The sequence below is a fragment of the Haliaeetus leucocephalus genome, unplaced genomic scaffold, assembly GCF_000737465.1.
Source record: "Haliaeetus leucocephalus isolate CR32 unplaced genomic scaffold, Haliaeetus_leucocephalus-4.0 Scaffold339, whole genome shotgun sequence".
Lineage (NCBI taxonomy): Eukaryota > Metazoa > Chordata > Aves > Accipitriformes > Accipitridae > Haliaeetus > Haliaeetus leucocephalus.
The window spans coordinates 14656510-14682815 of NW_010972775.1; the positions used below are offsets into that span (position 1 = coordinate 14656510).

General features: G+C 39.1%; 1 protein-coding gene across 9 annotated transcripts in view; it reads right to left on the reverse strand.

Moving 5' to 3' along the window:
* Window positions 1-1687: 1687 nt before the first annotated feature.
* ZFAND6 (zinc finger, AN1-type domain 6) overlaps window positions 1688-26306 on the reverse strand; it is a 38395-nt gene continuing 13776 nt past the window's right edge. For 7 of the 9 annotated variants that reach the window (XM_010571948.1, XM_010571946.1, XM_010571945.1 and 4 more), the window contains 5 exons: window positions 14134-14303; window positions 12775-12886; window positions 10511-10611; window positions 3256-3369; window positions 1688-2674 (listed from right to left, as the gene is read on the reverse strand). In XM_010571948.1, coding sequence (XP_010570250.1) covers window positions 2526-2674; window positions 3256-3369; window positions 10511-10611; window positions 12775-12886; window positions 14134-14284 — 627 coding nt within the window. In that variant the 5' untranslated portion in view covers window positions 14285-14303 and the 3' untranslated portion in view covers window positions 1688-2525. Of the gene's footprint in view, window positions 2675-3255; window positions 3370-10510; window positions 10612-12774; window positions 12887-14133; window positions 14304-18235; window positions 18294-19447; window positions 19514-26306 lie in introns of those variants that run through there. The other 2 variants (XM_010571952.1, XM_010571953.1) reach the window with 2 other exon arrangements.

Sequence of the window (26306 nt, forward strand, 5' to 3'; positions counted from 1 at the left end):
ATGCTGATCTGCCTCACTGTCAGGACTGCCACGGCATTGCAAGGCAAGTTTTCTCTCAGCACCGTTATGTTTCCCACTGTATAATCGAGGGCCAGAGAGTTGTTGCTTCATAACAGGTGGTAGTAAAGGGAGTATGTGAATTCCAAAGGCAGTCACTTTTCTTGTACCTTTTTGTCCTTTCAATCTCTCAGATACCAGAAAATACAAACCTAACTGGTTTTCCCCCCACTGTGAAATCTACAGTGTGTGCTCTCTGCTTGCCCAAGAAGTATCCCTGTCAGATGAAAGGCACATAGGGGAGACAAAAGGACACTTTTTGGAAAAGGAAGAGAGAAACCAGAAATAGGGAAGAGCAAGGACTCAAACTGAGAAGAGAAGGATTAGAGAATAGGGAAGTAGCAGCAAACTGAGAAACACCCATGAAAGAGAAGATGCTGCTGCTCTTCCATGGTCTGTGCTGTACAAGAGGAAGTTTAGCAAATGCTCTGAGGAAATACAGGATCTTTGACCCATAAAATGGCAGACCATTATGGAAACTGCTAGAAAGAGTTTACTCCCTTCTTTACTATAAAAAAGTGCTTCATAGATTGTGCTTAAGCCATTTTTGCAAGCACAAAATACTTCATTTATTATTGGGTCTTGCAGATTACTTTCCATAGCTATCTGACAGAGAAAGCTCCTTCTGCTGCATAGTGTTTATATGCTAAATGTAGTGCTTTATCTACTAATTGCCAGCCATAGCTTTTAAAGAGCATTCCAAATTTTAAAGGATGTAGCCAGCTTTGATTAAAAATTTAATGTTTTAAATAAAGCCATGCAATCTCATTTATTTCACAAACGCTTCAAAGCAGCAGCAAGTCACCAAGTGAAATTTAAACTGCAGATCAGTACCATCTGGAGAGGAATTAGCTCTGCTTTAGTGTACTGTTAAGTTTGGTGATAAGCAGCACTGGCTGAAGTTCCCACAGCACTACATAAACCACTCAACCTTTGAGTTACATAGATGACTGGGGTGGCTGAATGGTTGAGGCACAGAATCTGATCCGACAAGACAGGCAGCCTTAATTAAAAGAAACTTACTAAGCACCCTCACAAGACAATAAAAGAACAATTCCTCCTACCCCCAAATGTGGATCACTTACAAACCTGTAGATCTGCTAAGGAGGGTGGTTGTGGCAGTGTTCAACACTGAAGTCTATGGTTTTCAAGCCTCAAGAAGTAAGGACATCTCACTAGAGAAAATTTCTCAAGAACCATTCTCTCACCTAACTTCAAGGAAGTCTGTGCAGTCCTCTCTGTCTATCAGACAGTGGATCACAAACCCGATGGCTGTATTTCCTAGAACCAGAAATCACATGCATGGATCCACAGCCTAGTCACTGGCCACATCTGTTTTACTTGTAGGTCTGCCCCCAACTTAAGAACATTGTCACAAATGACCCCAACTCCTGTACAAGTGACACCCTGCACAGGAAGCACAGGAACTCCCTGGGCAGAATGTATCATGGCACAAGGTAGAAAGCTTCTGGAAACTGTAGTCTCTCTGATAGTTATAGGTGAAAGGGTTAAAAAAAAATCAGAAGTTAGCTGGCATTAGGATATACAGGGTCTCTGTGAATAAATACACTGTAAGTAAAGGAACCACCAATGGAAGGTACCCATGAAAATAAAGCAAGAGAAATCCAAATTACATATGCCAGTGACAGCCACAGGGGCTCTGATTTTTTTAAATTTTATTTAATCAAAGTTAAGACGTGGATAAACATAAATACAGCACAGGTACTTCAGATCATTCTTCATATTTGTGTACAGACAGACTGATGGATGTAATCCCAATGAAACCTGCAGTCAATGAAGTGCATACAGCCTTCCCCCCACACACACAAAACCAAAACCCAATTAAAAAAACAAACAAACAAAAAAAACACACAGACAATCTCAGCACACACTCTCATTACAAATGATTCATACATAAATAGGTAGAGGGTGCAAACAAGCTAATATGCGAACATGTATAACCTCTCGTTAATGGGAAAAAAAAACAGAAGCAGCCATAATGATTAAAATACATTCAGTTACTGATAACTAGTTGTGCCATACAAGGCATTATCAAAAAAAAAAAAAGGAAATTGTACTGCAGAGAAAAGCTATATACAACAAGAAAATAAACTGCAAAGTTAACGCATGCATGTTTTATCCTGGAAAAGCACAGCCCTCCAATATTTTCTCCACGTTTGTTATAAAAGCCCTCTGCACTCAACTAAAATTAAAATGATCTTAAAGGATAATACTTGTAAAGTTTACTTAAGTCTTCAGCCACAGAAAACTGCAATGAAAATAAATGTTCAGAGTCATTTTCAAAACAAAAAACAAAAACAAAAAATCTATTCATCTGATGACATGCATGATTAAAAGGTCTAGGCAAGATACACTGCTCTACGTTCCTGATGACTAAGGAAAAAAGCTCAAGTCAATTTAATCTGCAGATGGTCAGAGGATTTTTGTATTCCAGCAGAAGCAGCAGTTCAGATCTTCTGGATCTTTTCCCCAACAACTACAGGATTCTCTTTTCTGATTTTCTCAGCAGCATCAGCTTTGTAATTGTAAGAGCAACTGTGTACATCTGAATAACGGTGCATACCACAGTAAACGTTTCCACACCGACATTCAAACCCTGTGGACAGAAATATTAGCTTAGACATTTCAACATTCTTCATTATACCGGTTTGTTTTAAATCCTGAATGTGTTCACTCACTAGCAATAAATCTCAGTCACCAGTGTCAATCAGCCAAAGAGCCTCTGCTGCAGAAAGCATAAGAATCACAAACAATATATTTTTAAGCAATTACAGTAAGATTTGACTTGATCATTCCTTCCTATCCCATAACACTAGCACAAAACAGCTCTTTTTCTTTGTTTTTGAATCTTCACCCCACAGAGCTCAAGTTTTCTTAGGCCCTTTCACTGAACCACTTGCAAAGTTCGTTAGCGAACAGCAGCAAACTACCATCCAATTCCTCTGCTAAGCAGACTTCCAAAGGGAAGTATTTGGAATTAGGAACTTCACTTAAAGACAAGAAGTTGAAAAACAAAGTGATACATGAATGACTAAATCTAGTAAGAGACAGCTGAAAGTACCTTTGGCCAAGTTTTATTTCAAATCAACAGCATCAAAATGACTATGCCCCATTTTCCCCTTAGGAGACCCTTTCAAAGGTCCAAAGCCTAAGAAGAGCGAAATCAGTGTTTCTTACCAGTAAGTCCAACCTTCTTCCTGCACATGAAACAACGATTCTTCTTCTGTTTTGGTTTATCAAGTGACTTGTCTTGTTCTTCAGGTGTAGGCTCTGCATTCTCTGACACTGAAGCTAACATTAAAAAAGTTAATAAGAACAATGGAAAAAAATGTCTGTGTCTCTCCCCTTCCTCTAAATCATACTATAATCTAAAGCCCATGTTGTAAATTTACAAGTTCTGGTGTTAGCCATTTTGCTGCAGCTTCCATGTCTGAAGTGCAATGGACTTTCAGTAGTGATACTGGAACTCACGTCAAAATAATTTAAGGGGAGAATTCACTGAATGCTCATACAAAGTACACATTACAAAAATACCATAAAGAAACAGAATAATTAAAAATTAGGTTTAAGAGTAAGATTCAGTGCTGTCAGATTTGGGAAGAGAATCCAACACCCAAGTGTTTCCCTGCTAGTGTTACTAGACCAGTTCCTTTTAAATTGGCTTGTACAAAGCATTGTATTTATTACGATCAGTTGAGTAAAACACTCCCTTTCAAATACTGAATCAACATTATCTTTGCTGAAGGCTGCAATACTGAGGCCACACAAAATGCAGTGTTTCAGAACAATCTCTACCTCTGTTGACACTGCTGTTCTTGCACACCTGGAAAAAGCCTACACAGAGGCTAGTCGCTACCTGGGGTGAGATACCATTAGCTCAAGATAAACAGACTTACAGGGAGGAAGTACAGTACCCTGAAACCAAGAAGGAAGCAGGTAAACCAGGTAAACACCTCATTTTAAAGACAGTTTTGCTAAGACCACTTTCAACCTACTTTAATATTCTCTCGCATCTGAAAGAGACAGGTTACAGGTTGTGTGAGAGAATATAAAGAAGTAACGGTAGTATTCGCCTGACCCAGGTAAAAATAGAAATGGGCTCATTTTCCCCAAGTATTTGCACATTCCTTACATTATAAAACAGAAATAGAAACCAAAAAAACCCAACTTCATTTCGAGAAGGGCTAAGAGCCAACCTCTGCCTACCAGCCATTGCTAGATCACAGCAGGACAAGCCTCCAATGAGTAAGGTACACAGAAGCTAGGAGTATTTGCAGCAAAGAGGCAAAGAACAAAAGCAAACTCCAGCTGGGAAGAGTGGTAATGGAAGCAAAGCTAGAACCAGTGCTGTAAAGAAGGGAATACAACAGCAAGCCCAGACATTTGTCAGGGAAAAAGCTGCAGGCATCACTGTGCAGCTGGACTTTTGTTAAGCAGAGACTGTCAGATGCAATTCTATCCTAGTTCTACACCAGCCGACTGCTATTCTGCATGACAATTCTGGTGGGGCTTTTTCCTGTACTGCTATTGGGGTGGGGGGGGGGGGGGGGTTGGTTTGTTTGGGTTGTTTTTTTTTAAAGGAAAGGGCTCTTTCCACTTTTGCAATGTATCAAAACATTGTAGTCTGTATCAAGCAATATCAATGGGTACAAAAATACATGACCACCAGCAAAGATTTTGCCCAAGCAGACAATATATTCCAAAGGTTATTCTAGCAGAGATAGACTGTTAGAAATGGTTTATTAAATACTTCAAAATTCACTATGTTACAAGCAGAGCTTTTGTTTGTCCAGAAATTTGTAAGAATTGATAGTTTGCAAGAAAAGGTTCAATGGCTTTAAATGGCTGTTAAAGGGCACATTTCTGAGTGGACAGATAATAACCAAAGGTTTGCAAGATAAGAATCAAAAGCAGTAAGGATTAAAAGATGTGAGATAATTATCAGAAGTGGTAAGACTTACTCAAATGAACTCTTGCAGTGTTATACAGAACAGACATTGCAGTTTATTAATTCATTACGAAAGCTTCATGCCATGACTTAGCGTTTAACAGCTAACATGCTCAAGTTTGCATTTCCTGTTGTAGCAAAATCCAGTTACCTCAATATAAGTTTTACTAAAAGCCTCTGTCACTATTAGCCAAATTTAGGAAAAACTGGCGCTGCTCCCTGCATAACAAGGCTCTCTAATACATACATACTTACATTTTCTTTGTGGGTATGGCTCTCACATTCAAAAGCTTTAAAAATATCTAAGGGCTGCTGCTCACTGTAGAACTGAGTGGGAAGATTCTTCTACTGTTGCCACAAGTCACTTTGTATCTACTGTAGTGACCATAAATTTTAGATCTCAATTTTTTTTTGCATGGCAGCCAGACATTTGACTCAAAATCCTCTATGATAATCATGAATATCCCAACCACTAAGCTACCTTTAGATGACAAAGTGCCAGTGTTTAGTGCTCCATCTACAAGCTAGCTGTGATGAATGCAACAGAAAAAAGCCAGGTAATATGCAATACCACCCAGTTTGAAGCTTGCAGGAAACATGTTGCAGCCACTCCCAGCTGCTGTACTTTGTCTGGATTCTAGGATGCTGCTGTCTGCTTTGCTGGAACCTATTCCCTCCCTTCCCCCAGTCCCAGCTCTGCCTTTAGCTGGAACACAGAAGCATTGGGACCACCAGTACAAGCAGCCAACTAACCAAAAAGGAATAAAGCATGAACACACACTCATTTTTCTGGAGCTGACAAGTTGGGCTGGCCGCTATAAGTTCCCTGTTTTATAGACCTTGTTCTTAGGTGATCAAAACAGGCAAAGCCTGGATTTCCTCCTAAGACAGAAGCTTTTGCTACTGCTTAGCTTGTGCCAAACCTGCTTGAACTTCAGCGTACTCCAACTGACCATGAAAACAGCACCCTCAAGATAAAGCACACTCCAGTCCTTGCATCCCTGCAGGCACAACACACAACTCCGTGTATTTGCTGCAAGACTCCTGACACCTCATCTGTTCTCTCCTCTCTCCCTACTCTGGATGTTTTGTCACCCCTGCATTACTAGGTAGAGCTTCTCAAAAGAAAAAAAAAAAAGTTCATCATTCCCTCAGGAAGAGTATAAACAGCTACATTTACCTCTTAAGTGCATCTGACCAGACCTAGGAAGAATGCCTGCTCCTCTAGAGGAATGAAATGTGAAGTTAATCCTAAACAGAAGATCCCTACTTCCTAACATTTTAACACTAAGCTGAAGTAATCAGCCTAAAATACACTGTTTCAATGTTAGGAAGAGGCAAATTAAATAAGAGCACACTTACCTACAGAATTTAGTTTTAAATCTCCCTCCTGAATGTTTCCTCTCTCCCTGGAGCACTCGTCCAGTAAATCAGGATATCCTACATTTTCCACACTTGTATCATAATCATACTCCACCTCTGAGTCCCTAGTACTGTCACAAAAGTCTCAGGTATCCATCAGTTACTTTCCAGTACTATCTACTGAGCTAGCCCTGATAATGTCCACTGAAGTTGACACCATTAGTTCAACAGCATTCACCTTAGCTCCAGGTTATCTCCACATAAAATTCTGCAGCAACTTAACTGTTTTAATATCAAGTTTTTTTAAACTTAGTCAGCAATGACTGAATTATTAAACTGGTTTACTTCACTAAAAACCTAGATGAGGATAAAACCAGGTGACTTCATTCAGAAGAACAGCCATATACCTTTTAGCTAGTTATTGAAATATCTGTATTTTGATTTTTCAAAATAGTAACCACATCATATTACACAACTGGCTGCATTTTGCAATGCTAATGCTAATGTATGGACCTCTCCAATTCACAGCAAGTTAGAAAATCAGAGTGACTGTTTTGGCTTTCAGAAGTTTTCAGCCTCTTTGAGGCTGAAAGGGCACCTGTTAACACAAATTACACTTTTAGCCCTATGTTTTTGAGTTGTAAGAGCTCCATAAACTATATGGTGGAGTGCTCCTGCATTCCATGACAAGTTTCATTTACCTTTAAAAACCTCCCTGAAACATGAAGCATGAATCCTAACCTGGATGGTTTTAAACTCATTAATCCTAGAGAAGTAAAGCCCCTCTTTACCTGCTTGCAGGCAGCCCTGTTAATTCCCTGCCTAACAAATAAGGAATCCTGACTGGCTAATCCTAACAAGGCTGTAATGTTGAGTAAAAGGTACAACAGCCCATGAGGCAATCTAAAATGAGTTGGAGAGACGCTCAGAATAGAAGAAAGCTGCTAGAAAAGCTGAATTGTAACTTAATGAGTTTCATTTTAGGTCATCTTTAATGGTATATTCATGATATTTAAGAACATTAAAGTAAAAAAAATAATAATTCTATTAGCCCCTACCTAGCATCTGGGCTTTTTGCAGTGTTCCACACCTACAAGCATTATCACACAATCACTAAATTTAAAGTCTAGATTAACATATTCTATAGTTTTCCTCTATTTCTTTTGCAATGCATAAATCCAATGAAGACAAACAAATCTGAACTGCTCTTTGGGATTTTTATCCCTTTGTAGTTTTAGCTTGTCTGCAAACAGCAAGGACTGTATGCACACAGCTCAAGTCCCATTTATCTGTCTGCTTTAAAAAAATAATAATAGTAATCTAAGAAAGCTTAACGATTCACCCAATCTTTCACTCATTGCTATTGTAGCCTAGTAAATTTTGTTACATGGCAAGTTAAGGGGACCTCAACTAAATACAGTAGACTAATTTATACAAGTAGCATAGAACAATTTGTTCCAGAACAGACATTCCAACGAAGCAAGATTTTTATCAGAATAAATACTGAACAAATGATCAAAGCAGACAATTTCTTTTTTCTTCCCCTACATCAACAGAAATAGCATTATAAGCTCTTAAGTCTGGGACCAACTACCACATTTCTGTGACTTTTTTTTTTTTTAAATGCTACAAAGCCAGACAATACTAAGTAACTTTGATTCACACATTTCTATTACATTCTTGACAGCAGCCTAAAATTCAAATTCTGAATGATGGGGGGGGGTGGGGAGAAACTTCAGGATGCACAGTCGTGACAACAATTCAATGAAATCCACTTAGCATCCGTATAGGCTACTTGCTTTCCAAACTTACACTTTCAAAGCAAAATACTTTAAAACTGTAAACACTACATCTCCTATGATTTTCAGTTAAGGGATAGCACAGAAGCAACTCTTCAGGAAACAAGGCTGACCCTGCCACAGTGAGTTATAAATAGGGATTGTAATTTAGAACTGCAATTACATGGTGGTGGTGTTCTTAGTTTAGAAATCACTATGGTACAAAGAAAAGGACACAGACAAGTATTCTAGATACCTGATATAGGTTGATCCTTGAAATACATAATGTAAAATGTAAATATGCTCCTGAAATCAAAGCTTCTAGCTGAGAAACCTATATCTTATCTTCTCATAGGGAGAATTTGCTTTAGAGGTAGAGAATTAGAATAAGCATAAATTTTTCCAAATGGGTGAGAAGAGAGACATTCCTCTGAAAACTTGCTGGGAAAAGTATTTTCACAGGCCCAAGTCACCTCACAGTACAAGCATGAAAGATTATTTTGAAATAAAGCACTCCCCCTACCTCCCAGTGAAAAGATGGTAGAAAAAGACTGCAGATGCAAACCTAGAGTTTCAACTTACAGCTAAGCCAAGCAAGTAAGATATATATGTAAACAGAGACTAATTCAGGCACTGGATGGAAGACAAAGAATTACAAGACTAACAGGAAGAAGGGGGAAAAAAAACCCCCACAACAGGGTAGTAGGGAGATTAGCTTACAGAAGTTGCCTTTATATTCTCCAATATATGCCACATCCACATCAGCATAAACCAACAGTGCAATATTCATGTGCCTGAGTGAGGTGTTCTACTTCTGAGGTTCCCAGAAAGGGATGTACCTGCATGATAGCTGGGTTACAGCTGGCATGCAGCACATCCCAGGTTCCCCATACTGCAGAACGCAGATGAAAGTAGAGCCTTATCTATATTACTCAGAGGTATATCAACTAAAAATCTAGCTTGCAAACCTACCTCCACTGTGCAAATATATAGAACTTAAGAAGCATAAGCCTCTTCAGCACTTGCTCTTCTCTCAAGCTGGGTAAGGCCAGACATCATTGATCAGTATTAAGAGCATGCCTTATGTTCATTGTCAAAACTGAGGCAACAAGAGCTCTCTGCTCCAGAAAAAAAACTAAATCACAGGTATTAGAATATATGTCTAGAATACACCTTTTTAAGAGCAAACATGTTTCTAATAATTGACATCTCAAAGGCTAGTACAAAATGGCACTAGCATTAAAACCTTTTCTCTGAGTTTTACAGCTACTGTTTGTGTGACCAAGGAGGTGGCCTTACTCAGCACAGTAGCTGAATAATGACTCTTCTATTCCACCCTACAAAAAGGAAGAGTTCAGGTTTAGAAAAGTATTTGAAAAGCAGAACTTTGATACCAGAGATACAATGAAAGAAGAACTTATATTTAGCATCTTTCAGTGGAATTACATGTTGTATCTGTGGAAAACCCAAACTCCTATGTTTAGACTAGCCTACAGAAACATAACTCTACCCACTAAAACCTTAGCTGTGTCAGCAGAAGTAAAAGGCAGAACACTTACTGACTTACCTTTAAATACCTTTTATAATGTCTATGGATTACAAGTCTGAGCAAATTTTGTACACTATCTGGCATTTTTACATTTTCCTAAAAAACACTATTAAAAAGCCTCTTTTCTTTTAAGCTCTACAAGCCTGCACACAAAAAGAAAAAAAAAATCAAAGAGAAAAAACCCAACTTTACATTGTATCAGCAATAGGGATTTTAAGCCAATATAGTTAAAATTGCCCAATCACTCAGACATTTTCCTTCAAGCAACCAGAGTTTGTGGTTTGGTAGTTTTGTATTTGATAAAGTGAATTTCAGTGGGTCAAAAATATTACACCACTACAGTTCATAGGTGAAAGGTTCTTTTATAGGTGTTTCATGTTTATACATGATACTAACACTGTTCTTATAATAGCTATGTCATAACAACCTTTACCACAAATATGCTTATAAACTGTGATATTGCTGCAAATAACTACTCTGAGAAGTAACAGATACTCAGAACTCTACTTACATGTAATAGCTGTGGCGTAAAGACAGAACAGTAGACCAATTTGTGCACTTCCAACCTCAATTAACACACTATTTATGGCAGATACTGAAATTGCCAGTTAAAAAGTTTTCAGTTTAAAGACTTGCCTTTTAACTAACTATGAAAGTTTATCCTTATTTTGCCTTCTGACATCACAGAATATTTGGGTTTGAGAATAAGCCATCTCTTGAACAGAAGTATATTAAGAACAGTCAAGTTTTAAAAACATTATTCATAAGTTCTCTCTTCGAAAACTAGGCACCAACCTTGCAAATCTTCTGTCTCAGGTACTGTTTTGTCCACAGCCGTACTATCCGGTTGGGATGATGCTACAGATTCTGTTAAAAGTGACTGACTTGACACAGGGCTGTGGGGCAAAAGAAAAAAAAAAAGTTATGATGTTCATGAGGCATGTCCACATTCTATAGAGCATTCCTGAAAGAAATACATTAGACTACATCTTGATGAAAGAGCATGCCAAAACTCTTCACTCTGAAGTTGTTTCTTAACCACTTAAAAACGCCGCAGTGTCTAAGAATACCAGACAATCTGAATTGATGAAAAAGTTAAACATTTTTGCATTCATATTGAAAGCAATAAACCAGTCCAACTATAAAAAGGGAAAAAATATTTTGAAGTAGTTTGGCATACCATCCTTTCACACAGAAGCAACAATGCAACATTCAACATGCAAGGATTTTTTTAACAGAAGTCAGCAAGATAATTGTAGAGCAGCTACTTTTGGTGTTCTAGGGATACGAACAAGGAAATTGCAGCATGTCAATGTTTCCAGAAATAAGGCATCTGCAGCTGTACACAGAACCCCTTAGATTTTGGCACTGTAAAGTAGTTCTGGCCAAACTTCCCAACCCTGTCAGCCCTACTGCTGAAATCACAGCATGGCTGAAAACTAATACCTTGGACAGTTATGGGAGAGAGATTCAATACTAGCAGTCACTCACAGCCAAACGGCTCATCCAGCAGCTCTACTGTGGAACAAGACACAGCTGAAGTCCCAAGTGAGAGAGAGCACTACCCCATTCGCCCAATTTTTTTCTCCCTTTCCACTTAGGGATTCACTCAGTTCAAGAAATTGGATTATCCAGTAGCCCATGACCCAGAAAAGCCCTACCAGGAGTCCATGACACCACCAGGGCATTGGAGTTGCAATTTTAGTTGCCAAGAATTGCACTTAGGTCTTGAACTGCAGGGCTGGTCACGTACAAAAGGGCATTGTCAATTTACTAGACATTTCCTCAGAGTATCATAACTCTGAGGTATTACCAGAGACTGAAGTTGAATCCCTGGTTTTATTTTGGAAAAAGAACAAGTGACACTGACTTTTTTGAAGTGCAAGTCTAAGAGCAACCATCCACTCATTTCTCCTGTAACCAGTAATCAAACTAGTGATCAAAGAGATACTTCTTTCTCTTTCATGGTATTATAAAGGTTGTGTGAGAAAACAAACCCAAGGCACTGTAACTGGTTCACCTCTATACACCGACCTGGATGATTTTTATTTTTTTAAACACATACCAGAAGAGTTGTATAAGGGTAAGAGATCTATTTTCTACCTCAATTAGAAATCCCAGAATGGAAAGACCAAATATAGCACCAAGCATGACACCTAGCTCTCAGTTCATATGCAGGATCCAAGCATGAGATAACACCTCCTATAAAAAGCTAAGGAGCAGAAAACACAGTCTGAACAAAATCAGCCAACAATAACTGATGAAATTACCCTCAGCCTGTGTTTTACTACATTCTGATTTTTAAAGGAAAGTTGGAATGAGCATTACCGCAAGTTAGCTTCCACAGCGTAACACGTAACATTTTTCACTCAAAATATTTCCAAAGCATGTAAGTCACTGTTGGTTGTGTCATTCTAAACTGAAATGCAGCCACTAAACATAAACAAATATTTAGCTTTTACAAATGGAGAGCACTTAGTGAGTCTGAGTGATTTACAAGAGGACATTATGTCTCCTTGAATAATCCAGTTGGAAATTACTTGTTTAATATGAAATCAGTTCAGTAGCACAACTCATACTAAGATTCAGATATATCCTTCCCCTGTTGTAGTATGCTCCACTTTTTGTGGAGCAACTAGTTTGTTCACACATTATCATACATTTATTTATGACAGCTCTAGTAAACAGCTTTCTGCCATTTTACAAAATCCTCAAGTTTCTAAGACTGAAAGAGCTCTCCTTTGGTAAATGTACAACCAACCGCACGTTGTGGAGTCAGAAGACTAGCCAGACAAGTCTCTGTAGAACAGCATGAAGCTGGCAAAGCTCCTATTGAGGCTAAATTCTAAAGATGAATTTGCATTTGAATGCAAGATGCAGCTAACAGATCAGCTACTATTTACTGATAGATCCCATGCTTTAAAGTTAGCAGTTAAATCTTACACATTTTCGTAATCCAGGTCCTAGCATTTAATTATGCAGTATCAATACGCTTCATTTAATCATCTTGATACAAATTTTTACATAAAACCACAGAACAACAGACAGAAACAGCTTACCTTGGCTGCATAGATGGAGTCGATGTAGAATCTAAAGTTGACTGAGTTTCCTGGGCGCTGCCTTCTGTGCACTGAACCGGTAAGGACTCAGTTATACTACTGACAGAAGTTGCTGGAAGGAAGACACTAATGTAAAATGCGTTACACTACTTCCTGGGATTACAAAAGTTACACAATGCAATTATTCTTTGACCCCCATGACACCTGCCAGGAAACTAACTGAATCTCAGCATATATCATAATGAAACATAAATTTATGAAGAGTAATTACGTTTGGCCATATTTTAATCACGTTCCAGCCCCAGGCCCCCAGAAGTTGCATGACACAAAATTCTGAAGCTGAAGCTTTAAAATAGTTACTATTTTCTGCTAATTAAAGCATCTATAAACAGCTTGCTCAGCATAAACAGCAGTATTCTGACATGGTAAGCTTAGGTTTTGTTTAAAAAAACCAAGATGGATCTGTGAGAAACAGTAGCATAGCATCCTAATGCCAACTTAGGATCCATTTTGAAGTTGTAGAACCTACGTCCCCAGATTTCAACAGAAGCTATTGCTTCAATTTTAAAAGTCAAGTTTTAACATTAAAGTCAAGGATAGAATTCTTCAAGAGTGCACCATGAGATTCCTTGCTGTCAGTATTCAGCCAAGCCAGAAGAGACATTTTAGAAGCTCCAGGGAAGCACTCCCTAAACCTCCTTCCCCCAGCAGAACATGCTGAAGTTGAAAACATCGGGGTGAACAGAGCAGGAAAAGGGTTCTTCTTTCTGAAGGCACTACCACTAATTTAAAGGGGGAAAAGCCCTCTAGCTTTTTCTAGAGAGTGAACATAGGAAGACAGCACTTATTTCAATGGGAAATCTGCTTTGTAGGAAAGACCATAGCACATGGGGCACTGGGCCAAAAAGAACAAAACGTATCTCTATCTGAAGTTAGGAGAAACTGTTCTTAAAAAGTGTCTGCAGGTTAATCCTTCAGCATCAGGCTGCAGAAATTAAATACCTGTATTTTAAATGCTTTTCACAAACATTCCCCAAGCTAAACGTTATCTCTACCGTCAGTAATTTCAGGAAAAATATGTTGGTATAGTATTTTTTCCTGCATTTTTATATCATCAAATTGGAAACACTCAGATTAATACAAAAAGCATCAGCAAGAGTCTACTTCTAAGCAGATTAATCACAGCACGATTAAATTATAAGCATTTCATCCAAGCTCATTCCATAAGGTAAGATACTTGAATAAAACAGTTTATACTAATGCTCCTATATTTCTAGTATTTGGACACGATCAGGAAGCAAGTTGCTGTCTACTGTGTCATTTTCAGTTGTTCAAACAGACATATGTTAGCATACTTACCAGGAGGGCTAATTCTACCATTACTGTTCTGCCTTTGAAGATGTTCTTTGTAGCACACTGAACACATGCCATTTGTACGAGGATTCCCATAAAATCCGCAACCAGTGGAACAAAGCATAGGCACTTGGCTACGGTTAGTTTCTTGAGCCATTTTCCCTTCTTCTATAAACCTGGAATTGATACATATAGCCCAGTATTTAGAGTTCTGAGAAAACCCTTCTTTAACAGTTGACATCTGAAAACCTGGAGTTTCCTATAACTCAGTGACACGCAGCAAAAAGATCTTCTAGAAAAGATGCTTTGCAGGTAAGTCAACACCCATTCCTAAAAAGTCTGCCCAATAATACAAATACAGTCATATGTATGCTTTGCATGACCCATACATACAGACCCTTTCAGCCCCACCATTTTATGGTCAATATATAGTCCACAAAGAAAGTAATTTTAGAAAATATTGCAAGTATTACTGCTTCTAGAAGTAAGTTAAGGGGAGGTAGGTGAGGGGGACACCTACTCTTCTTGAAACTTGAACACCCAGTACTGTGAATGAGAACTATAAACTGAAAGACAAGCATGGTAACACATGCTTACTTACTGCATAATAATTATAATTAACAATAGTCACATGAATTGGCAAGTTACTGTTTAGTCACTCCATCATTAGTGAAGGATGACAGAACTACTTACCACAAAACCCGTATTATGATTTTTCACATGCAAAAAGAAAATCACCCTTTCAGTCAAAAATACTAGACTAGGTACAGATACCTTCCATATATAAATTTTGTGAGAAAATATACTAAAAAATGAGAAGTAAAGGGATAATATCAAGGCAACTCACATAACATCCTTAGATTTAGTTTTCATAAACACTGTACAATTTGTGGTTTTTGTCTCTGGCTTGTAAAGATCTGTAAACCTTCTTAATACAAGAAAATTACAACAAGTGACCATTTTCGACAGTGTTCTGAGCCTCCTAACTATTCTCAAATGGTCTAACTTGTAAATCAGTTATTGACATCTGTCACTCAGTGAGATAAAATTAATTTTCCATTTTTTTGCCCCCTCCCCCACCATTATATTCTTACCCTTTTTTGTATCATTTTTGAAAGAAAACCCACCCTTCTCAATAAGAAACTAAGTATCTCAAGGTATCAATTATTTCATTCAAGATCAACTTAGGTCTACCATTTCATACTTCCTGATTAAAAATTAGGCCGAAGCATGGATAATTTTAATTCTTGCGAGTCAAACCAATGATAAGCAATATTACTGAAAAAAAAAAAAAGAAAAAAGAAAAAAAGATCAATCTTTCAAGTAACATCAACATATATTTCAAAAGCAAAGAAAAGAAAATCCAGAGAGGAATTTAATACTTCACCAATTGCCAAGTCATAAAACTAGATTAAACGACAGTAAGTAGTACACCGGGGTAAAAAGATTTCCTTTTACATAAGATGTATTTGAAGCCAAATACAAACAAGTTTCCCATTATTTTGTTTTTAGACAAATATCCTCATCTCCTCTCACACCCACATCCATTGCATTTTGTTTTTATTTCCCCAAACCATACGAAATTGATACCTCAAAAGCAAACCTCTAGGTTGCAAAGCTAACAGCAACACAGAAACGACAGTCAAGTCTTCTGTTCACAGCAGTAAGGTACTCTAAGGATGAGAAAGTATTCAAGATATAAGACAAAGATGATGTACAGGCAGGAAGACAAAAAAATGTCTCTGATAATATCTTACTCAGCTTCAACCTGCAATTAAGCTTATTTCAGCTGTTTGACTGCACTCCCCCACCCCAATATAGAAGCATTTGCTTTCGACATACAAAGCCCCCATTGACCTCAAACGACAGCTAAATTTGATTTTACTGAAGTACTGTACTTGTAGCTGAAAGAGCACTTTCATTCCTTCCTTTCTCCAGACAGCCCTTTAGAACAAAACTGCAAGTAGTGCATGTGGGAATTGAATTCTTATGCTGGGCCCAACAATCAGCGAAGCCGTTTCAGGAGAGTGTAAATGAACACGATTCTTCTGTGCTTTGGTAACTCAAACCAATTTAACGATGAATCCTTACGCAAGTCACTCTTAGTACAGAATGTTTAAGATTGAAAGACCAATTAAAAAAACACTTTGGACAGAATATTTCAAGGGCTAATAGAGCTTCAATGTCACAATACAAATATCAATCCTTTCCATTTCAGACAGCAGCACATGAGAAGAACCCTACCACACTAACTTTCAAAATCTACCATGATTGCCTTTCCGTTCAATAGTCAGCTTCAAGCAGCACACGGGAACTCAGTAACAGCACCAGTTACAGCTAATTTTCTTATTCCCCAACACAACTGTTGCTGAAGACACCAGGTGCTAATGCAATCACAGCATAACAATTTCTAACATGGACATTAAAAGAAAAAAAAAAAAAAGAGTCTGCTCCAATTCAATAAACAAATTGTGAAAGGTGCACAAAGATGCCCAGAAGAAAAACAAGAAAAGCTGGACTGAGTTCCAGCTAAGCCAGTTCCCAAGTTCATTAATCAGTGGATCCTGCCACCAGCCAAAGCACAAGCCACTGGCATGAGGCTCCAGAACACTTAAATCTCCAAGGGGAAGTGCCAGGGATTCTTCTGAAGAGTTTTAATAAAAGCCACAGGAAGCAGAAGATCCTTCATTGGTTGCTAATATTTGGGGAATAAAATGGAGAAGAGATAGGATCAAACTGATGCAATGTTATGAAGTCAGTTAAGAAAGAAGTTGAACTAATACAATAGCTCATTGCATTCAGAAGGGGGCAAGCACATACAATTGCCCACACCAGTGCTCAGCTGGACCCTCATCCACCTCATTAGTCCCCTGAGCCACCAAAAAAAACCACCAGGAAAAAAAAGGGCCATCACCACCATAGAAAGTTTTCTGACAGTTCAGTGAGCTCAATCAGTTCACACACACACACAAAAAAAAAAAACAAAAAGAAAAAAGCAGAACACACAGGGGAAAAACTCTGGAACTGATGCGAGGGATGACATGTGACCAGGAGGGATAACACACATTTTAGCCGCCTGTAAGCTGCTTAGATGGTTGAACTGATCTATTTGAACCCTAAAGCCACAGAATGCCAAAGCAGTATAATAAGCTCTTGCTCCCCAGCTTCTCACTCCTTCTCCCATGCTGTTCCCCTCCTCTCAGTGCTCACATGCACTGAAACGAATCAAGGAAGTGATCAAACTTAGAAAACCAACCACTCCATCTTTTGCCAATTAGTTTTAACATAGACTGGTTTCTGAGCTTGTGTTTGTCACGTGCTGTTTGGACATGAGAGGGTTGAGCTGAAGATGTGTGGAACCACTTGTTTCAGCAGCAGAGCAAGCCTGAAGCATTTAGGAGAACCACGAGCCAAAAACAGGCATTGAAAATATAAAGGAACAGAGATCCAAGTGTTGGTGGTTCCTGCCACTGCAATTCAGACATGCCTTTCCTGTACACATCCACTGCTGCACGAGGGCAAAGGCCAAGATGACACAGCACTGTGCCTCAGGGACTGTTCTTCCTCACCGCTCAGGCAGAAGTCAAACGGCTGCAAGCAGAGCAGCCGGACTCTGTCCCCATCTCAGCAAACATGAACAGCAAGGGATCGCTGAAGAGATGTTTTGGGGAGAGGGAAGACCTCCCCTCACTCCAGTTCTCGGCTCAGCTTCAGATGACTTTTGTTCCAAAACTGTCCATAATTCCTCATGCAGGAAGATCCATAGTATTGCCAAGTCCAACAATCACATAAGCCAGTAATGGTGGGCTGTCACTGAACTTGCAGCCTCGAAGGGCTGTGAAAGGGATAAGCCTGCTCCCACAGCCCTGGCCCCTGCTGTGCACCCCTGCCCCTTCCTTGAGCCAGATCAGTTCATTCATCTGATGGAAAACAGGAACATTTGTTCTGGTGGACTGGAGAGCTTGCTGATCTGACAGAAGATCAACTCTAGAGAACTGACAGACAGTGCAAAGGAAGTGACAAGGCTAAAAATAGGACAACCCTTTTTAGGGGCAGCTAGCCCTTGCTGAGCATCAAGCCTCCTGTAAAATATATCCCAAGTGCATACCGTATCCATAATTTCAAAACTGGTCTCCTAGCTTGGCTTCAGTACAAACTTGAAGCAACTTCATAGCCAAAGTGACAGCAAGGTCTTGAGATCAACATGGCTACATGTATGTCCCACTCGGTTTGAGGTGTCACAAAACAAACGTGGTGCTTGTAAAGCTGCTGGAAATAACCTGTGGGCTCTGCCTGATCCCCCCAAGCTGTGCTTGCACAACATTCATAGGGTCGTCCTGTTACTGTGAATACAGAATTGATTCATCTTAAAGAAAAAAAGCAACCAAACTCTTTACAATATTTCAAGCATGTTCCCCACTTTGCTTTACAGTATAGTTGTATAACCAGTTGTATGAGCACTAATGAGAAGGAAGCATACTAGAAGGAAGGGCAAGAGCCTTAAACAACCCCCCTCAACGCAACCCCAGAACATCTACTTCATTGAAGATTATGTAAAAAAGGGCCTCATTTTGTATTAGTTAAAAATTGCTAAGCTTAAGCCAAAATTACCTCTGATAATTTCCTTCGCAAAAATATTTATTGCACTAGAAGCATAGTAGCACACAGCTCTGCAGGCTAAGATCTTCTTTTCCTACAAATTTGGTGCTTAACGTCCACCCATTCCCGTTACTCATGTCATACATGGACAACTTCATGCATCTACGGCCTGCTTACTTCTGCTGCTACAGGTCCTACCCTTCCCCCTTCACCAATGCACATCCTCAGAGAGTAAATAATTTTCTGTACCAAGCGAAAACCACAATAAATCATATAAAGGACATTCCCGATTATAAAACGTATAGAGCTGAAGCTGTAGAAACACTGAAGCAGGTTAAGTCTTTTGGCCATCAGGTTGTCTGGGAAAAGAGCTGCCTCTTACAATACTCTGCAAAGCAAGTAACAAAATACTTGTGTGTATCTCTTCCCCACAGAGCAGGCACCACGATACTGGTCTCCCCGCCCCCCTTTTCCTTTTAATTAAAATGTTTATATGCTACTAGTTTCAAATAACTGATACCCTAGCTTTATAGGCTTCAAATGTTAATCAGTAAGATCAGAGAGAGCAGCATTTAGCAGGATTAAACACACAAGGTTTAGGAATAATCTTTTTTCTCCCCTCTCAACAAGGAAAAAAAAAAAATCCCACACAGAAGCCAGCCTTCTCTTCATCTGTCTTCCCCACAGAAAAAGGTCTCTTAAATTCTAGTTGTCCTCATACTTCAAGTTGTGGTAGGGAAAGCAAGCAGATCCTCACATCCACTACCCCAGCTGAAGTACAGTCTTGTGTTCTGCAAACTCTCCTAAAATTCATGACTGGTATGGGAAGGATCCCTCCTAAATGCTAATGCTGAAGCAGAAGAGACCACCCAAACAGCATTCTGCTCCAGCTGCAGTACCAAACCAGACACAGTTTGAACCATACCGATGCCCGCTTTGAAAATGCTTCTCAAAGAGAAAGAAAATTTAGTGTAAGCTACTCTCTTCACTGTCAAAGATCAATGCACTGACAGATTTCAGCTGACACTCACCTCAAAGGATGAATCCAATTTTTAACAAGCGATTAAAATATTCCCTCCTCTATCATAATCAGCTTTATAATGAAGCAGCTCTGCACTGATTTAAGTAGCACCAGTACTAATGGTCGTTTTCCCTTTGGGCTAATGAAGCAAGGAAGAAACTGCAAAAAACGGTAGTTTGTGCTGTTTAAACATACAAAGCTTCATCCCAGGCACAAATAAAAGCAAGATATGAAGTTGTGTAGACAAAAATATGTTTCATTTTAGGCACGTACTGGTACAGATGTCCGATACCACCTGTATCACTGTATGAAAAGGCACGTTGGTACAAAAAACTAACTAGGAAATTCATTCCTCCACAGGCTTATCGAAACAAATGGCAAATAAAGGCCTACGAGCAGAGCTCTCTTTAATCTCGCTGCAGACACTACCAAAGCACTGGCTGCGTTCAAGGATACCGCTTCATAGTGGAATTTGCGGAGCCACAGCTGCTCAGGTATCCTGCTGCAAGCAGGACACTACTCAGGGTATAAAGCACTAGACTCACAAATTAATAGCAAGTTACAGAATGGTCCTGTTTTCTTTTTACTCCATTGCTTTCTCCCAAAAGGCCCGAATTTACATTCACTGAGCAGTCATTTGTAGCTGCTTTAAGGCATTACCATGTACCAGCAACTTGCTATGGAGCCAAGAAGAACTAGCAGATTTGAATAGGGGCCTCAGTCATTACAGTTCAGCCCAGCTTGCTGTTGCAGTCAGACATGTCATTTCATCTACAGCTCACCCTGGCTAAAACACTACAGCTGGTTCAGATTTGCCAGCATAGCTACATGTGTAGTTACACTCTGACCCAGTTTCATCAGAATGCTTTGAGTTAAAAAAGTGAATACGGTTAAGGACCAACTATGCAAGCAGATCTGTAAGGGCAGTGACCTCTTTGTTCCTGTAGCAGCAGAACACACAGCTGCTGCATTTTTCAAAGCACAGGAGTTATCCAACTTCCTCAGCACCAAAAGAATCCATGCATTTTAAAGCTTTCAATTCATTCCAGTAGGCCTCCAGTTTTCTTCCTGCTCACAACTAAATACAGTTTTCAGTTGCAATTTGAACTACTGAAGTAGAATTTATATAATGACTTAATATTGAAAACGAAATATTCAAACTAGTGACCAAAGACTTACATAAGATGTTCTCTCAGCTCACTTGACAAGTCATCCAATATCTAGTTATGTTCCAGTCTTTTCCTGTTGAACAGCTTTTTATTTTTGTTTCACGCATAGACTTATTTTAGGCTAAAAACCAAGCACTTATATTAGACACTCCTAGCAGAAACTTTACAAAAAGAAAGAGTTACAGAAGTCTTTTCTTCACTTCTAATTCTAAGTAGTCAGCGGGTTTAAATCCCTCAGTACAAGAATAAATATATAAATAAAATTTGGACCCTCAAGAAAGCTACATTCCCTGTACAGTGTAAATCCCAGATTTAAGATGGCAGAAAGACTGTGAAATAAACACACTGGTGGAAAAAAGAGCCACACATATGAAATAAAGTGCAATCTCAGAAGTGGCAGATGGAGAGAAAACAGAGACTTCAGGTCTTAGGAAGGGAAGGAACATTAGCAAATTTCACAACTAATCTGAGCCAGAATATCATACTACCAATGTTACATCATTATACAACCCAGGAACACTTGGTATAGACAAAGCCTCTAGTGTTAAAGCATGTATACTGCCAACTACAGCTGTCTGCTCTTGTACTCAAGGTTACATGAGGAACAAGAGAACATTTCACCACAACCTCTTCACTCTTACTAGGCAAGAACAAAGACACACAGATTCTATATTGGTATCAAGAAGATCACTGATAATAAGGATTCAGCTTTCTATGCTTGTCTGCATACTCTATTAATAGATGTTACTTTGAAACTGTAATTACTACTTGTGGCCACGCTCAACCCTTGCAAAGTATGGATTACTAGAACCAAAGATTAACTGCTGTAAAACAGGGTCCCTCAGAAACTCTCATTCACCTCATACAAACACATCAAATTACCTGCAGTGACTGCTTCAAGCGTACAAACTAAAACCAGAAGTATAAGCATGTTTTTCTTTTTTAATTTCCAAAATTTTTAGTATAGTCACCATACCAAATAAAGGGGCAATTCCATGAAGTTCACTACTCTACTGAAGATTAATCCTAAAAAAATAACAAGCAAGGCAACAGGACATTTTATTCACTAGTAGGAAGAATCACATTTTGTTTACATGGGATTTCAAAGAGGCAGAGTACAGACAAAAGGAGTTTTTCATGAAAGTGTTGTAATTCCAGAAAGCTGCCACACAGAGCTACTGGCTTTCACTACATGACGGTGGGGCTTTTGTGGGAATGACCACTACTTTATGCTGGAGCATCTGGTAACTGCTGCAGCACTCTGTATAAAGCCTTCGAGAATTTTCCTCCTATTTATCATGTATTTCAACTTGAGCCCAAAGCAGCAAAATACAAGTCAAGATGCCAAGGATTATCATTGTAAGTACATTTAAACACATACGTCTGACTTCTTAGTTCAAGACTAACATTGCAGCACCACTAGAATTAGACCCTTGCATATGACAGTATCCAAACTTTGTGAAATTCAAAGAAACATATTTTTTTCCTCTGACTTAGAAAACTTAATAGCCTCTTCTTTACTTCTTATCCCCCAGCAGCACAATACATTTGCAGGCAACCCCAGTTAATCCAGCCCAGAGAAGTACAGAGATGCTTTCAGAAAGAGCACCACTAGCATGTTCTAAGTTTCTGTCTCGTCAGTGACGACTATCAGAAAATCTAAGCTGACAAAGCTGCCTTTTTGGAGAGGTCAACCTGAATGCAAGTGAAAAAAACAAAACAAAACCCACATGCACCAAAGTCACTTCTTGGGTTCAAGAGAAAAAACAGCAAATAACCCGTGGAGCTCAACACACTTGTTTACAGCAAGACACAACAGGGACCTTCAATAAAGATAACTAGTTAAACATTAAAAGCACCAAGAGCAACACAGTAACTATAGTTCTGTACAAAGTAAAGGCAATTTCTGAGTGAATTATAGACCAAGAAAAGTGAATATGAGAAAAGAGCAAGTCACATGTTTCAGGGAGCTATTTTTCTACTGGTATCTCTGGGACAGTCATGGCGAGAGAAGTCCAAGAGGCATATCTGAGGAATGCAGAGAGGACACTGGCCAGCCACCCCACTGGTCATGTTGTCCTACCCAAAGCACTGTATGTCCATACACAAGCCAGAAGAGAGACCAAAGCATTTTTCTCCCAAAACGTGAGGTTGTACTTACTCAGTTTAGCCTACGCAGATCACCCAAGATTTAAGGCTAGAGGCAGACAGGCTGAGCAGGTCCATTTTTGGAAGACTGCTGTCTCTATGACAAGACTGCCACAGAAACCTTAGATGAAGTTACACTTGTGATAGAACATGCAACTACTAATAAAAGAGCATACTTTTAGGTAGCGTTTGCTCTGGCGTCTCTGCTCAAGAGAAAATTCAGGAGTTACACCCATTAGAAAAATCAAACCATCTCAGTAATTGCTTGTCAGCAGTCTGCTACGTCGACTCACACAAACCACAGTTTCCATCATGTGCAGCTGAACCAGTGTCGAGCTGCACTAGTTGCAGATACAGCTTGAGGAGCCCTTTTCTTTCCTCAGGAGTTTGTGCTATCTCATAGCTGTACTTTGGCATTGAGGTGCCTAAGCCAAAGACTGCAGGACTCCTCAAGTTGCTCTCCATATTTCTACACAGCCCTAGAAATTTAGGGTTTACTTGAAGTCTGTCATATTACAGAAATGCCTTCTTTTAAAATGCTCTATAAAAGATAAGAAAGCTACTCCGAAACAGACAAGACGAGGCTACATTCCGCGTTCTTTGGCATCATATATTGAAGTCGGCCATTTCAGAAATCAGAGGTTGTGTAAAATTAGAATCAGGAGATTCTAAAATTCTCTATATTCCCTTAAGATACCAGACCAAAGTTTAAGGGATGCAGAAGGAGGGTAACTCCATAAACTATCTTTGATGCAGTATTTTAAAACAGGTTTGGGTTTACAAACTGATGAAAAATAATCTTTAAGGATTCAAATGCTTATGAGATTACCCATATAATTACTGAAAGTACAGATATAGATTCAGTAATCGTGTCTTCTGAGCTTCAGTGAATAAGTAATCTTCTCTCAATACAGCATAAGTTTCACTTATTTTAAGCATATCAAACCCAGAAGAGATAAAAGCTGCTTTAACACGAGTTCCCAAAATAGACAGCTTCTTGTTAACAAAACACCTGTTGCCTAGAACTGACAGTAAGCACAAAACACATTATAATTTGTTTTTGTAAACAGCACTATGTAGAATTTTAATTAGCTTATAATGCTACAGTTCTACATGTGCCTAATGCTAAGGGAGGTCCTGCTCTAATATCAGGGTTCCTAGCTATTAATAAATAAAACTATCATCATCATTTCTGGCTAGGGCATCTTGAATTCAACTTAACTTCCAGGAACATTGTGATTATCATGCATGATGTGTTGCGCTATTTAGAATTATGCACTATGCCTAATTTAAGTGTTCAAAATTATACAATACCCTTACTGTGGTTTGACAGGGAACTCAACCTAAAGCTGAAGCCTGACCAAACAAAGTGGGTATTTAAGGACAAGTTTTCAGCAGAAGAGGTATGCATTCCTCATCTTTTGCAATGCACATAAATTCAGCCAATGGACTCAAAGGTGCTGCTTTGTCTTAACCCTAATGCTATTCTAGGGGTTTTCGTTGTTGGGTGGGTTGGTTTTTTTTTGTTTGGGGTTTTTTTTTTTTGGTTTTTTGCTTAATTATTTCAATCACTGGGGAAGCCAGGTTACATGAATCCAAACAAGTTACTGGAAGTCTAAATACTAAAACCTATCACCCTGCACAATGCATAGGAAAATACTATACAGTTGATCAGCAGCCACCATGCTGGACAACTGATATTTATCCACCACTTTAATATACTGTCAAGTTTCACTGAAGATACAAATATACCAACTGGTCACACTATGAAGTTTTCCATCTTTCCTTAAGTTTCCTCTCAACCTTCACCTTACACTGCCTGAAACACTGTAATGTATAAATGTTTAAGTGCAACCAATATACATGCATCCAATATGTATTTATATGCAACCAATGCAATGGTTTCATGATACAGGTAATTTGGGGCTTTAGATACTTCTGCCACAGTGTTGCTGGGCCAGAAACATATCTACCTTGAAGACTTAATTCTTCAAAAGCTTGGATTGGTTCTTCTATCTGGTTTATGGTGCGGCTCTACAGCTCTGTGCCCAAAGAGTCAAGGTTAACAATGCATCAGGAGGAAAGTGAAACTACCTAGTTAGTATCAGAACTGAACTCTAAGGCATAGCCTCACTCATAGTAAAAGCCAAGGAAAAATGCACACATCACCAAGAGGTCAGAGAGAAAATTAAGTAAGACTTGCCTTGTGTCAGCCCTGACTATCCAAGATAGTGTCAGATTAATAGATACAGGGCTGTCCTGGTTTTGGCTGGGATAGAGTTAATTTTCTTCCTAGTGGCTGGAGGGGCACAAAAAGCTGGGAGGGGACACAGCCAGGAGAGCTGACCCAAACCGGCCAAAGGAATATTCCATACCATAGGACATCATGCTCAGTATACACACTAGGGGAGTTGGTTGGAAAGAGGTGGATCACTGCTCAGGGACTGGCTGGGCATCAGTCAGTAGGTGGTAAGGAATTGCGCTGTGCATCACTTGTCTTGGGTTATATTTCACTCATTTTCTTCCTTTTCATTACAATTATTATCATTTTTTTTTTTTAATTTCAATTATCAAACTGTTCTTATCTCAACCCACAAGTTCTACCTGTTTTTGATTCTCCTCCTCATCCCACCTGGGGTGGGGGGAGGAGTGAGGGAGCAGCTGCATGGTGCTTAGTAGCTGGCTGGGGTTAAACCATGACAGGGACTAAGGAATGATCAGAAATTTGCAGTGTGAGACACTCTCCTTTCTGAAGGTTTCCAAAGCTCCACCATTTGCTCTGAGGGAGAGGTCATTACGCTGTTTAGGAAAAGCTTAAAAATTATTGGAAGAAACTTGATTGAGAACAATGGTGTTTTTTCCCCACTGCCACCACAGAACAGAAAATAAGGGCTTTTATACTTCTTTCCTAAGCCCATACAGAACAGACTGCACATATTTCAGTTTCTCAGCTGACAAGAAAGCCAGCCAACAGCTTTTGAGTGAAAGTCTGTATTGCAACATTGTGTTTTAATCACCAGGGCATCCTTTTTACCTACTAATACTCCAGGTACCACTCTGTAAACTGCCTTTCTGATAACCAAGTTTCCTATTCATTCTGTTTTCAGACAAGATTCAGCTATGTGAGCATGCATTTCTAGTACAATGTCTCCCCCACTTACTGTCCCAAACACTTACATCAGCAAGTTAAGAGCACAATAGCCTAAAAATAGCATGGCTGGATGCCACTGTCTCCCCATTTA